The sequence below is a fragment of the Ambystoma mexicanum genome, chromosome 2q (assembly GCF_040938575.1).
Source record: "Ambystoma mexicanum isolate Mex_15411 chromosome 2q, UKY_AmexF1_1, whole genome shotgun sequence".
In the NCBI taxonomy this organism is placed as follows: Eukaryota; Metazoa; Chordata; class Amphibia; order Caudata; family Ambystomatidae; genus Ambystoma; species Ambystoma mexicanum.
In genome coordinates, this window is record NC_090924.1 from 1415499649 (window position 1) to 1415514739 (window position 15091).

The following is a 15091-nucleotide window of genomic DNA, read 5'->3' on the forward strand; positions in this document are numbered from 1 at the left end:
TGGCTTAGGGTCCTAATTAAGCGTGTTGCGTTCCTTTTTTACTGTCTCGAATGCCTCATTCATAGTCTTACCAAACAGGACTGATTCCTCAAATAGGCTTGTTCCTTAAGGTGGCCTGAGTTTCTGTTCTTAACCCAGAATTACGTGTATCCAGCGATTATACCGAAAACCTTTTATTCCAGCCATTTTTTACAGAAGCGAATTACCTGAAAAAATACTGATATATATATATATATATATATATTAATTGGTATCTTATTTTCAACAAAAAAAACAGGGAAATTGAGGATTTGGAGGGGTGAGCCCCACAAAAATTTGCTATGATAAAAAAAGCCACGAAAAAAATAAAAAGTATTCGGTAAAGTAACATAGAACCAACTACGCAGCCATGAGTGCCTCTTTAATAAGGTTCCCGGTGCAAGACTCAGCCTGCTGTTTCTACACGGTCCAGAGTATTTTTCAAAGTATTATGGGTAACCTGCCTACTTTCTTTAAAGAGGTTTGTTAGTTGAGACCTGGTTGGCTCGGGGACGTCAGTCAACTTATTCTGGAGCAACACCCACTGGTCATCGCTGTAGCTTGTCAACAGAGTAGTGTTATTTGAAATGTGTGCAGAGTACGCAGCTGAAGCAGTGACCCTCTTGCCTAAGGTATAATGCTATTTACAATCTTTATCTGGAGGCGCATCAGTATTAGTTAGTGGCACTCCAGCACGCTTTTTAGTGGTAGTAACTACCAGCGAGCCAGGTGTTCCATGACCCTGAATATATGGAATAGGCCAAAATTACCCTCCTCACCAAAAGACCTAACACACACACCACAAGTTCGAACTTTTTGTAGTGTGTGTTTAGGTCTTTTGGTGAGGTCGGTCAAAAAAACCCGCAACCCCCGCTCACTATACTATATAGTATATAGTATTCAACCTCTTCACTATATATAATATAGTGAGCGGGGGGGGGGGGCAACTCCGCAGCACACCCGACCAAAAAATAAAAATCATGCGGCGCCGGTTCCCGATCATGGAAGTGAAAGAGCCGCCGTTGCAGGGACACAGCGTCGGAATGAAAGGCAAGTAGTGATGTGGGGGTGTGTTGGGGTGTGCGTTTGTTTGTATTTTGGGTGTTTTTTTATAATCGATGACTGTATGGGAAATGTACGAAAATGATGTTTGTATTGTGTACATTTCCCAAGCGGTCATTTCCGTTGCGCGTTATTTACCCCTGGTAAAAATCACACATATCCAAATATATTGATGGTCAGTTGGTGCATGTTTGAACATTTACTCCACCCGTGGGTTTACTGCCCGTGTGAGGGGTAATGTGACAAAGGAAGGAGCGATTCTCTTCTTAATAGAGTAGGGGAATAGACTGGCTCTCTTAAGATGTCTTCTACAAAGTCAGGATCAGAAAATGCTCTGTTAATCTTTTAAGCAGATTATTAAAAAGGAGTGGATTATTAAATTGGAGACTAGTCTCTGTGCTGCTCTAGAGGAGTGTTGTCATCCCCACATCTGGCTCATCTAGGGTATCATGAGTGGAAGTAGCTGGCCAAGTACCCTGATCAGTGTCCCTTTGCCACATTTCTGATCTTAATTTCCTTGGTCTTGGATAGAATATAAATCACCATGATCGTCCTGGACATGTTAGAGGTGTCTTCAAAGACATCATGAGGTGGAGAGTGATGGAGTCTGAGAGACTTGGGAGGTGGCTCCCCCTTATCTAGGAACTGAGTCTTTTGTTGAATTGGGTAGCTTTCCATAAGGTTACAAATTCAGACACCGGTCCATAGTTCTCACATTTTTATTTTGTCCGTCTACCTGTTCTTGGAACTTCAGGAAGGGGAAACACAATTTCTACCTTATCTAGAGATCTGTTACCATCAGGGACATGGACAAAGTGTCAGTAGCCATAGTATAGTACAAGTAGAGGAGGTTACTGATGTAGTGGCAGGGGACCTAGACGTGTTGGTTTGGTGCGTTTTCCCCCCATGTTTGTCTATGGAAATATGTTTTGACCGATGTTTCCGAATCGGCAGTCGAAGGGCTTTTATGGGCTGCAACTACTTTTCCTTTGCATTTAGAGCCATGCGGCAAGCGTGAATATGAAGCAGTCTTTGAACGTGAAGGTTCGATCACTTTCTACGAAACTGTGAACGAAGGTTCAGTTGCAGTTGAAGCCCCTTTTGACGATTCTGTCAAAGGTTGGCTTGGGATTATGTGCTTTGGTGAGTGCATGTGCGAGTCTTTTTTGCCAGTGGACTTTCCGGTAGCAGAGCTTTCGGCCCACCTAGTGGGGTTGCAGACAGACATGTGGGAGTCTACCGACTCCTCTCAAGTCTTCGGAAAACAAAGCCGTAGCTGCCAAGCCCTTCCTCGTCCGATGCAACAGCGCCGGTTGGGAAATGGGATTCGGCCTGCATGACGTAGGCCGTCCACCACTTGGTGTGCCTGTCTAAGCATTTTCAGCCTAGTCAGCTTGCAGGCATTACAACGCTGTTCGGCGTGATCACGTGGAAGGCAATTGTTACACACTGTGTGTATCCTTCAGGGAAGTTTTCTATTACAGGAGGGATAGAATTTAAAGGACGTCCGTTCCATAATGTTGTATAATTTAGCGGCAGTTCGACCAATATCAGTAGAAGGAAAAAGAAGCATTCTATAAAAGGAATGCAAATACGGAAGACCCCTGCTCTCCCTACTGCAAAGGCCGAGGCCCAGTGAAGGCTGCAGCCAACTGTTGAGAAGGTGATGTTCGTCAAAGCTTCAGGCAGTAGTCGCCGGTGGAGGATCGATCGAGATGACAGTCAAAAGTTCAGGATGATATTGAAAATTAATTATTTTTAAAACTGCAATCTCAGTAGCAAAGTTACGAGCTCTGCATATGCGACCGACCATAATTTCGAGAGTAGACGCACTCCCCAGACGCAGTACCACGTGACATGTGATCAGGCTAATATCACCTGACCAATTTGCATTCTTGTATCCCTGAGCAACCCGCTGATGTGCGCCTTCTACAGTATGCCGGCCAGACACGACATGCCCAGACGTGAGCCCCGCTTACTAAATCACTGCATGAACTTTGTTTATCTGCTTACACTAATGTTATTAGTGATCTAAACGTGCACATTGTGCGCTTTTCTAAGACTTCAGAAACTTATTCGAATCTTCCCCCATGGTGGTACAGAATGGACAGTTATCTAGAGAACCTTTCTTCCAACGTGCAACAAAGTAATGAACCGGAAGAATTCCTAATCTAAACTTCAACACTAAAGCCTTCTCAATCCTTTTACAAGGGATATCTAGATAAGATTCCAATAAAAACCCTTTTCAACTCTAAATGTTCAAGCACCACCCTTTCCCCCACCCGCCCCCACAATGGTTTACATAGCTCATTTGAAACCCATTTGTCAAACGCCTCCCTCAAAACAAGTTTGTAATTAGGTACCAACCGAAGGGGGTCATTCCACAACCGAGGAAGGCACAGCAATGTGGCCATATTTTTTCATGAATATAAACCATGGAAGACCAGTGGCACCCTTCTGATGCAGCAGGTTGCTCATTCCCTGCCCGTATACTACTAGGAATCATGTATTTAGCCCCACAAAAGCTGGCCCAGCAGGCAGCAAAACATTAAACATAATTGCTTATTAATATTTGTATTGCTAATGACAGACTCTCGACTTTCACTTACTTAGCGCTGTGTGGATGTTCTGCTCTCCGTTCCTCATTTCAGTCAAGAACTCTCTTAGGAATTTCAATCCCCTGGAAGACAAAAGGAGAAGAGGTTTCAGTGGTGATCGGCTGGGAGGGTTCAGCTGCAAAGGTCAACAAAGGAGTCACTCATTTCACAGACTTGTCCAAGTGCTCGCCCCAAAGGAGCTACTCTTGCTGTAGTGGATTCGACCCAAGTATGTGAAAGGTGGTTGGCAAAGTAATGTACCGTTAAATTCCACCATCAGCATATTTTCAAGGATAGTCCAGGCTTTTCACCCTCCCCATAAGTCCCATAACAATACTGGAAAAAGGCAGTGAGCGCTGCTGGGGTGGCCCATGTGTACGATTACCCTCAAGGATATATCGAGAGGCGGCGGCGGCTTTTGGGGCATACGTTTCCCCTCTCTAATCATGTGCATAGAACCACAACTTCTATCGGAGAAGTAGTCTAGAGTGAACACTTAAAAACCTCAACTGAGGGCAAGAGGTTACTCGTCCAGAATCCTCCCTCCAAATGAAGACAATCTTACCGCTTCAACCACAGAAGGGCCTCGGTGGCAGAGTTTCTGACCCCAGCCAGGTTGCTCTCCACCTCATGGAGCACGATACGCTGCAGCGTGTGGAGCTCCTCCTTCTGGGTGATGAATTTCTGATTGATTTTCTGGGAAGGAAAGCGGGTCAACACTTTACATGATGGCGATTAAGGGTAACAGTGAAGTAATATGAAGACTGTCAAAGACTCCCTTAGAAGGTCCAGTTGCCCATGACATTCATAGAAATGTATGGTTCCTATGAATAAGAGGACTACAAAAGAAGATGGGCAACCCAACTCTAAAGAGGAGTCTAGGAGGCTGCGCACACCTTTCTTTCAAGCACCAGTCAGCCTGGTAGCAGGGATATACAGTCTTCATCACTATTGAGAAACCAGTAACAGCAAGTTGACCAAAGCCTTTGCTCTGGCAGTCCCCCTAACACAATACCACTTGTTGAGAGCAGGCGAGTTCCTGCCTTTTGGTTCAATGGCACGCATGTCGCAACAGCCACCAACGCACATTGAGAGAAAATGGATCCAAACAGGACACTTTTGCTGCAGGCACAAGCCTATGGCTCCATGAGAAAGGGCACACCTTTGAGTTTATTAACAGGTTGTTGATAGAGTGCCAGATCAATAGATCTTCAAGCGCTGGAATGGAAGTGTTCCTGTGAACCTACTCAATGGGACCCCTTTTATCCACCTCAGAAGGATGAGCACAGGGCGGCCCCACTGGATTGTTAAGTCACCTTCATGTTGTGCCTGTGTATTTTTTTACCTAAATTAACTCCCATTACCTCCTTTGACTGAAAATACTTGGAGGGCCATAGACTGGCATTGGTCCGAAAAGGATGTATACAAATTTAAGTGACAGAAAACTGTACAGCTTTCCCATAACAATACTACCTTAAAGCAGTTTTAAATTTCATTACCAATTATATAACAAAAGAAGGGAGTCATGGGTGGGCCTCACACAAATGCTTTTTCCCCCTTTTCTTCATAAATTGGGTGTTGTGTTATCGAAACCTGTATAGTGCACACTCACCCGAGGGCATCATGGCGCTAGGGAGCTCAGAACAGTTTAAATCAGTGAAGAGAAAAAGAAGGGAAGTAGCTGAAAAAGTATTGTCTTCAATTTTCGTCGGAAAGAGATGATCAACAACCTTCCGTAACTCAGTGGGGAGCTCATTCCAAGTCCTGGCTGCCACAACTGAGAAGGCGCGACCCCCGGTGCGGGTGCGCCTAAGCCGAGGGACGGCTATCAGGAGAGCGGAGCATAAGCAAGGAGTACGGGCCAGGGCATATTGCACAAACTTTGCTTGCAAGTACTCAGCTCCCACGCCATAGAAGGCTCGAACTATACACATCAATTTTAATTTCACACGGGCTGCCACAGGGAGCCAGTGAAGTTGCCTCAACAGGGGGGACATGTGTATGCCAAATGGCGGACATAGGACCGGCCTTGCAGCAGCGTTTTGAAGGAGTTGCAGCCGCCAAAGTAGGTACAGGGGTTGGATAAGTATAGCGAGCTACAATAATCAATTCACCTTAGGATCAGGGCAGCTACCACAGGTGCCTGAGACGCAGTGGGGATGTAAGGGAGGACAACTTTTAAGACCCGAAGTTTAAAAAATGGCCTGCCTTACACTGCAGCTACTTGATCTTCCATCGTAAGGGAAGCAGAGATTTTTATCCCCAGATTTCTTACGGATGAGACAGAGGTGGGGAGAGGGCCCAAGGAAGTGGGCCATAAGGCATTTGTCCAAAACAGGTGGGGGAGGTGGTACCCACAACCAGGAACTCGGTCTTGCTGGCATTAAGTTTAAGCCAGTTAGAAGTCATCCATCCTCCCAGCTCTTCCAAACATTTCTTATGGCGGGCTGCTGTGTTAGCCTGCGAGAGATCCAGACGCACCAGGAACTGGGTGTCTGCATAGGAATAAAAACGGCACCTGTGGTATTGGAGCAAAACCAACAGAAGCCCAACATATAAAATGAACAGGATAGGAGACAGTGCCGAGTCCTGCGGAACCTCACATAACATAGGAACAGGGGCTGAGCGAAAAGGGGGAAGAGATCGATTGGGACCAGTCAGCCAGAAAGACCAACCGCGGATAGTCAGGAGATCAAGGTAATATGATCAACGGTGTCGAAAGCCGCCGAAAGATCTAATAACAGGATGGCTCCGACACAGCCTCGATCAACCAGACAAGTGAAGTCATCCAGTGCAGTATTAAGAACAGACTTAGTTCCTCTTCCTGTGCGAAAACCGGATTGAAACTCGTCAAAGAATTGAGAGGACTCAAGGAAATTTGAAAGAAGAGGAGATATAAAGGCTTCCAAGATCTTCATAAGGAAATGGGTGGATCCTCCATCAGCCCTCAAGTTGTATCACTTTCTTTGTATACCACGCTGGGGTGGGTGAGGGGGGGGGGAGGAGAGCGAGAGAGAGAGAGAGCGAGAGCGAGAGCGCGCGCGAGAGAGAGAGAGCGCGCGCGAGAGAGAGAGAGAGAGAGTGAGAGTGAGAGAGAGAGAGCGAGCGAGAGTGCGCCCAAGAGAGAGAGAGCGAGGGTGCGCGCAAGAGAGAGAGCGAGAGTGCGCGCAAGAGAGAGAGAGCGAGAGTGCACGCAAGAGAGAGAGAGCGAGAGTGCGCGCAAGAGAGAGAGCGAGAGTGCGCGCAAGAGAGAGAGCGAGAGCGCACGTGAGAGAGAGAGCGCGCGAGAGAGCGAGAGAGACAGAAAGAGAGCGCGAGAGACAGCAAGAGAGCGCGAGAGAGAGAGCGAGAGAGCTCTCTCCTGCCTGCATCCTCCTTAACACTTGAGGAATAACGGGGACTGGAGAAAATGTGTACAGCAGTGGGAACGACCAATCTACTACAAATGCATCTCCTAAGGCTCCTCTGGGAAGAAATTCCCTTGAGCAGAATCTCTCGCACTTCCGGTTGGCACTGGTGGCGAAGAGATCCACTTGTGGGGTTCTCCAAAGGGCGAAGATCTCCAGAAGGACTGAGATAGCCTGCCCCCAACCAGCGAACAATGGGACATGGCCTCATGACTGTTTTGGAGCAGCTGCGGCATCGTCTGAAGGCCAAGAGGCAGCTGCCTGAGCGGCTTTGGCACCTCAATTTCCCTGACCACCACAGGTTTTTACGCTGACCACTTTGACTGCCGGCTCCTCTCGTTCTACCAAAGGAGGAGTAGTAACAAAAAGAACCTCCCCTCCACTGCTGGCCCCTAGGATGAAAAGACAGATGTTGGCGCACAGCTGCACTTCGCTGCAGCTTTTTGCAACCTCTCAAGGCTCTTGTCAGCCTTGCTGCCAAACAAATGCGCGCAATCAAAGGGCATGTTCAAAAGACAGGCTTGCACATCCGGGACAAAACCTGACTTACCCAACCACGCAAATACGCATATAACGGTGCACACAGCCATGGACCAGCTAACACTGTCGGCCATGCCCAATCCCGACTGAACGGATTCACATATGGCATCCTTGCCATATTGCACGAGAGCAAGGAACCCATCCCTCTCATCCCCTTCGGGAATATGCTCAGCCGCAAGAGAAACACAGCTCCACAGAGTGTGTGAAAATCTTGCCAAGGCACACATGGAGTTGGCTGATTTTAGCGCCATACTCCTCGCAGAAAACTCCTTGCATGCTCAACCGTCAAAGCGTTTGTTGTCCCTATCAGGAGGGATGGTAGGGTACGTCACCTGCCTCGAGATGGCCGTAGCCACCTAAACCACCAAACTCTCGGGAGTGGGGTGAGTGGACAGGTAGCTGGGGTCGCTACCGGAAGGGTGGTATTTTTTGGTTAACAATTTGTTAACAGCCGGAAGAGATTCGGGTGACTGCCAAGCAACCGCCACCCTTTTATGTAATGTCAGATGAAAAGGTAACACCGGGTCAGAGGAGGGACTTTGATCTAAAATGTCAGTTAGATCATCTTGCACAAAATCTTCAGGAGGACTGGACCAGCCCAGATACTCTGTGACCCTAGCCATGAGCCATCCGGTAGAATGACTCAGCATGCGCACCAGGCTCGGGTCCACTTCCGGAGAAGTGTCCAGGCCACTAGCGTCATGAAGAGTTTGCCTCAACTCATCGAATTGGCATTCCCTTGAAAAGACATGAGCCAAGAGGGTCAAAATCAAAATCTGACCTCTCCTCTTCCTCAGATGTCATCCAGAGGGAGGAAAAAGTCCCGTCTCAGAACAGCCGAGGGCCTGGAGTCCATAACAGGCCTCACAGATTTGGAAAATCGTCAACATCTGCTCCCTAAAGGCCGCCCATTCCTCCGAGATCGAGGACTTAGTCGGACAAGCCACTTTCCACATAGCGCAATCCTCCGAGGAGAATGGGGAAGACGACTGGTGAGGGCGCTTCCTAGAATGCTGAGATAAGGACGACGAATGGCGGGAACCCCTCCGAGACCGACGCAGAGACTCACCCCTCGAATCGTCGGTGGACATACCCTTAGACTTGGACCTATGGGACTTACTGGGTTTCAAACTTCCCCACCCCCATCTACCTGAAGCTTTCCCTTAAGCTCCGCAAGGCCTTAGCAGTCAGCGACTGGCATTTGGAACAGTCATCGGTGTCGTGACTCTCACCCAAGCACCACAAACAAATGCGATGCGGGTCGGTAATCGACATTTTCGACTTGCAGTCCCGGCAAGTCTAGAAAGCCAGACCGCGGAGTCGGAGGGGTTGAAGAAGAAGACATTCATGAGGAAAACACAAGGCGCGGTGAGTCTCTGAAGCAAACACGTTTGCAGAAAAAACAGAACTGAGGCTACGGGCGCCGTGCATCCTATTTATAACATCCGGTGACGTCGCCCTCGACGGAGGCCTTCAAGGGACATCGACCCGACGCCATTGATGCAGGACGTCCACTGCCGAAAAAGTTTCCGAAGTACACAGCTGTGGACATTACATGTCAAAGATGTGGAATACGTTGGAGGACACAATCCATTCGAATGAGGAGATATGGGATACATTACTCACCGTAATCGTATTTCTGATGCTTGTATCTGCTTAGATTCACATGCTGTGCATAGGCCGACATCTAGTGGAAGCTGCGGAGTATTACAGTTTGTTTTTCGAAACTCGAAAATGGGCGTCGAGACAGGCGTGCCAGTAATACTATCCCTAGTGTGACGTCCACTGTACCCAAGATCCCTCACGCGTCTAGGATCCTCAGATTGTATTTTTTCTGACATGAGGAAGCATGAGGAGTAGCGTGAGTACAGATAATCCAAGCAGATAGACAGAAAGGTAAGACTACAAGCAAACATGCGCCTTCTCTCGGAGGGGAGTAAGGGTGGGACGCATGTGAATCTAAGCAGATACAAGCATCAGAAATACGATTACGGTGAGTAATGTATCCCTTCTGAGGCTTGTGGAATCTGCTTAGATCACATGCTGTGCATAGATTAGCGAGCAGTACCAGAAGAAGGAGGTGGGATGTGAGAAGGGTCATGAGCAAACAGGTGTCTTAGAACCGCTTGTCCCACTTGTGTATCTGTCTTGGAATGAGTGTCAATGCAGTAATGCTGAGTAAAAGTGTGAATGGAGCTCCAAGTAGCTGCTTTGCAAATGGTGTCGAGGGGAACATTTGCAATGAAAGCCAGAGTGGCCCCAATGCCTCTAGTAGAGTGGGCTCTTGGCGTAAAAGGCACAGTTTTCTCAGAAAGAGAGTAACACAGCTGTATACAGTTGATAATCCACTTCGAGATAGCGCCTTTAGAGACGCGATCTCCCTCTCTGCCTGTAGCTACGGAGACAAACAGTTGATGTGTTTTCCTTAGCGGTCTGGTTTTATTTACATAGTAGAGGACCGCCCTACGCACATCTAGGGTGTGTAGTTTCACCTCAGCCGAGCTTTGCGGGTTCTGGAAGAAAGCCGGAAGCTCGATGGACTGGTTTACATGGAACTTTGATATAATTTTAGGTGAGAACCTAGGGTGTGTGCGTAAAACCAGTTTGTCTTTATGGATAGTAAAGAAAGGATCCTGCACTGACAGAGCCTGAATTTCACTGACCCTTCTTATAGAGGTAATGGCTACTAAGAAGGCCGTTTTATACGTCAGGTGTTTGAGACTACTTTTATGCATGGGTTTGAAAGGGGGCCCCATGAGCTTAGCTAGCACCACATTAAGGTCCCATCCTGGCGGTGGGTTCGAAATAGGAGGGTGAAGTCTCTTTACTCCTTCCATGAAGGCTTTAACTACTGGTACTTTCCACCACGACACCCTGTTATGGGATGTGGTGTAAGCCGAGAGGGCTGCCAGGTGTACTTTCAGAGAGTTAAAAACCAATCCTGCATCCAGCAGGTGGAGCATGTATGTCACAATGTTGGAATGAGTGCAATTAACAGGGTTGATTTGTTTATTCTGGCACCAAATAACGAATCTCTTCCACTTGTCAAAGTAACAGTGCCTTGTGTTTGGTTTCCTGGATTCTTTTAGGATGTCCATACACCTCTGTGGTAAATTGAGATGTCCAAACTCTATGACCTCAGGAGCCATGCTGCCAGGTTCATTGAGTTGGGTTGCTGGTGCACTGTCTGACCTTGTTGCTGGGACAGTAGGTTGTACCAGGCTGGAAGTTTGATGGGCTCGCACACCGCCATCCTGCGTAGGTGTGGAAACCATGGTTGTCTCGCCCACATGGGAGCAACTAGGATGAGCGTCATCGATTCCTTGCTCATCTTGTACACCACTTTCCTGATGAGAGGAGTTGGTGGAAAAGCGTACGCAAAAATCCCTGACCAGTTCATCCACAGGGCGTTCCCTTGGGAGTCTGGCTGGGGGAACCTGGATGCAAATCCTGGGCATTGTTTGTTTTCGCTTGTGGCGAATAAGTCTATAGTGGGGAAACCCCACTGAGAGAAGAGATCTTCTACGATCTTTCTGTGAAGGACCCATTCGTGTTCTTCTGGGAGGGAGTCTCTGCTTAGAGCATCCGCTAGGGAATTGAGCTCCCCTGGAACATGTTGCGATGACAGGAAGATGTTCCGTTTGAGTGCCCATATCCAGATTTTCTGGGCAAGCTTGGACAGATTTGGCGAACGAGTCCCTCCTTGCTTGTTCAGATAGAACATGGCTGTCGTGCTGTCCGTCAGGATCTGCACCGACAAGTTTAGTAGATAGGGCTCGAACGCCCGAAGCGCTCTAAATACTGCCAGAAGCTCTAGCAGGTTTATGTGGTTCTTGGCTACTGAGTGAGACCAGAGACCCTGAGCTGTGTGGTGGAGATGGTGAGCTCCCCACCCAGTCAGGCATGCATCTGTAGTCACCACTGCTTGTACTTCGGGATCGTAAAAGGTTTTTCCCCTTGCGAGATTCTCTCTTGTCCACCAGTGTAGGCTCTGTACAAGTGTTGGCGAAACGACCACTAGATCGTCCCACTGACCACTTGCCTGAGACCACTGTTTCGCCAACCATTCCTGCATGGGACGCATGCGCAGTCGCGCGTGGGGGACCAGGTAAATGCATGACGCCATCATGCCCAGTAACCGCATTGCTTTGCGTACCGTTATTTGTTGACCGGACTGATAATGTGGAATTTGCAGTAGTATATTCCGAATTCTTTCTTCCGAAGGGAAGGTCAACCCTTTCTGAGTATCTAGGATTGCTCCTAGGAACTGTTTTGAGGTGCTTGGCGCCAGGCTTGACTTCTTCTCGTTGATTGAGAAGCCTAATTCGTGGAGGAGGTCGATAGTCCTTTGAATGTTTGTCCTGCAAATCCCTGGGGTTTCCCCCGTTATGAGCCAGTCGTCCAGATAAGGGTACACTGGGATTGCCTCCCTGCGTAGGTGTACAGCTGCCACCGCCAGTACCTTGGTGAATACCCTTGGTGCTGAAGTTATCCCGAAGGGCAGTACCTTGAATTGGTAGTGGCGACTGTCCACCTTGAAGCGCAAGTACTTTCTGTGCGCCGGGAGCATGGAAATATGAAAATAAGCATCTTTCATATCCAAGGTTGCCATGTAATCCCCCTTTTTTAGGAGGGGGATTACCTCTTGTAGCGTGGTCATACGGAATTTTTGGGGCTTGACATACTTGTTGGCAGGCCGTAAGTCCAATACTGGGCGCATTGTCAAATCTTTCTTTGGCACAAGGAAGTAAGTTGAATAGATACCCTTGTTTACCTGGTGTCCTGGGACGAGTTCTATCGCGTCCTTTTCTAGCAGAATGGCGATCTCCTCGAGAAGGATCTTCTGATGTTCTAAGGAGTGTACTCTTTGTCGTGGAGGATGGTTCCGGGGACGCTGCAGTAATTCTATACAATATCCTGTGGACACTGTTGACAGCACCCATCTGTCTGAGGTGATCCCTTCCCAAACCTGGGTGAAGTTGGAAATGCGTCCCCCTACTGGGGTTGCGTGAGAAGGGACCCTGAACTGAGCGCACTGCTTTGGTGGAGGCGTGCCACCTCCCTTGTTGGGGCTGCCTCTGCCTCTCCCACGACCTCTTTTGTTACCCCTGCCGTAACTTTGGGTAGACTGCTGCTGGCTGTTCCACTGTGTACCCTGTCCCTGGGTATAGTTGCCTCTTTGTGAATTTTTGCCGCGTGGGCGACGAAAATTACTGTTCCCCCTCTGGTTAGGGGGTTTGTTGGTTAGTTGGCCAAGGGATTTCAGTGTTTCGTATTCTTCCTTGGCGTTTTTTAGTGCGTCTTCGACCGCTTTCCCAAACAATAGATCTGGTTCCACCGGCTTATCTATTAATGAAGCCTGAGTTTCTGTTTTGAACCCCGACTGCCGTAACCACGCATGTCTTTTGATAACAGTACCTTCTGCTATCAATCTCCCTGCGTTGTCCGCGGCGTCGAAAGTTGCTTTTAATATGCAACCAGACACGGCTCTCCCTTCTGCCGAGATCCGAGCCAATTGGCCTTTTAACGGTTCAGGAGCAGAGGCTCGAGTGCCGCGACCTCTTCCCAATGATGGCAGTTGTAGCTGGCCAACAGGGTGGTGGAGTTAGCAATCCTTGCTTGGTAGGCGGACGTTGAGGCTACCTTCCTGCCAAACCCGTAAAGTTTTTTGCTCTCCTTGTCGGGAGGAGCTTCTGACGAAGATAAGGGTGTTCCAGCCCTTTTCCGAGTGTTGGTAACAACTAGGGAGTCTGGTTTAAGATGTCCTCTTATATAGAGAGGGTCAGACTGGGCTGACCGGAAAAGTTTTTCGACCCTGGGGTTGACAGCTCTGGTGAGGTTTGGGTTCACCAGGGATGGATCTATTCTTCGTTGGATGGATTTAAGGATAGGGATGTCTGAGCGACCGGCCTCCTCTCTCCCACCAACTCTTCTGCGAAGTCCCTTTCCTCCTGTACACCTGGGTGTCGATGTGAAAATGTTCTGCCGCGCGAGCGAGAACCTCATTAAGGAGGGGTTGGTTATCGACTGGCGAGTCGGTAATTGGGGCTTCGTTCTCTACAGGGGAATCTACTCTGTAAATTTCCTGCTCATCTTCTCCCTCCTCCTGGTCCTCATCATCCGCATAGTATTCCGCCCCGGTTTGTTCCTCCATAATTTCAAACTCCTGGTCCCCCTCAGGGAAAGGCTCTCCTTGGTACCTGGGGTGTGGAGTAGAGTATGGAGTAGAGTAAGGCTGCACCTCAAAGGGTTCAGGTCTTTCAAACCGGGCCTTTTTACTTAGGGGGATAGGATCAGTGGAACCTGAGGGTGTGGCCCCCTGAGGGTCATACGAGAGGAAAAGCTCTGGATTCTTGTCGTAAAAATCTGCCAAGGAAGACATCCTTGACATGACCCTGTCTATGTCTTCACTGGACCATTCTTTGGAACAGGGGATGACTTTAGTAGGCAATTTTGGGGACTTATCAAGGGTACCCTTGCTGGATGTTGCAGTAGACTTGTATTTGTCTGTGTGCTTTGGGGGAAAGGATGGCCTTACAGGAGTGGAAGAATGTGCTTTCCGCTGTTTCCCCCCTTCCCCGTGCGTGGAAAAGTGTTTTCCCTGTCCCTTGGAGGCCCCGGAGACTTTCGACGTCTGGCGTCGAGGATCGGAAGAGGTATCTGTGTCTTTCAAGCGTGGGGCCTCTCTGGTGTTAACTGCGGGCTCCGTCTCTTGGAGCGCGGCCTGGGGGTGGAAGTCGTCTTCGTCCTCCGACGATCGAACTTCCGTTAGTCTAGGGAGCGAGGCACTCTTGGCAAGAGTGGATGATTGCCTTGCGTCATGAGGCGATCTCGATCGAGAGCGCCCAGAGGACACCGAGTCAGACCGTTCTATCTGTGCCTCTTTCCGAGAAGTCGACGTCGTCGAGGTTCGGTTGGACTTAGTGTGTTTAGTGTGTGTAGGGTGTGTAGCGCTTGCGTCGCCGGGGGTCTTCCCCATAGCCGCCCTGCCGGACGACCTTCCGAGGTCGGGGACCTGCGCTCTGCTGTCTTTTGACGCCGTAATGCCCTCGCCGTCCGAAAGTACGGCGTCGCTGCCATCGCTGAAGGCGCCCTCCGCTGCCATGGCCGCCTGCCTGGCGTGGTGGGCCCAACGCTTTGTCGAACGGTCCTTAAGTGTCTTAGGTTTAAACCTACTACACGCTCTGCAGTTCGCTTCGGGGTGGTCCCTCGGCAAGCAGAGATTGCACGTGGCGTGCCTGTCGACCCAAGGGTATTTGCGGTTGCACTTGGGGCAGAATTGGAAAGGGGTACCCTCCATACACACCTTGAGGCAGCGGGCTGGTAAGTGTAGGAAATATATAAGGTGTACCTATATATCAAGAGTGAAGAGTATGTACCACCCCCCACTCTCCCTACTTGCAGGGCCGAGGCCAGCGGCCTACTAGGCCCGGGCCGAGGCCAGCGGCCTTCCGAGGCCCCGATCCG

General features: G+C 49.1%; 1 protein-coding gene across 1 annotated transcript in view; it reads right to left on the minus strand.

Moving 5' to 3' along the window:
* The window catches only part of PLEKHA8 (pleckstrin homology domain containing A8), a 353037-nt gene that overhangs the window by 23840 nt on the left and 314106 nt on the right, over window positions 1-15091 (minus strand). Inside the window, exons 11-12 of the mRNA XM_069648916.1 lie at window positions 4243-4373; window positions 3690-3760 (exon numbers count right to left, since the gene is read on the minus strand). Coding sequence (XP_069505017.1) covers window positions 3690-3760; window positions 4243-4373 — 202 coding nt within the window. The remainder of the gene's footprint in view (window positions 1-3689; window positions 3761-4242; window positions 4374-15091) is intronic.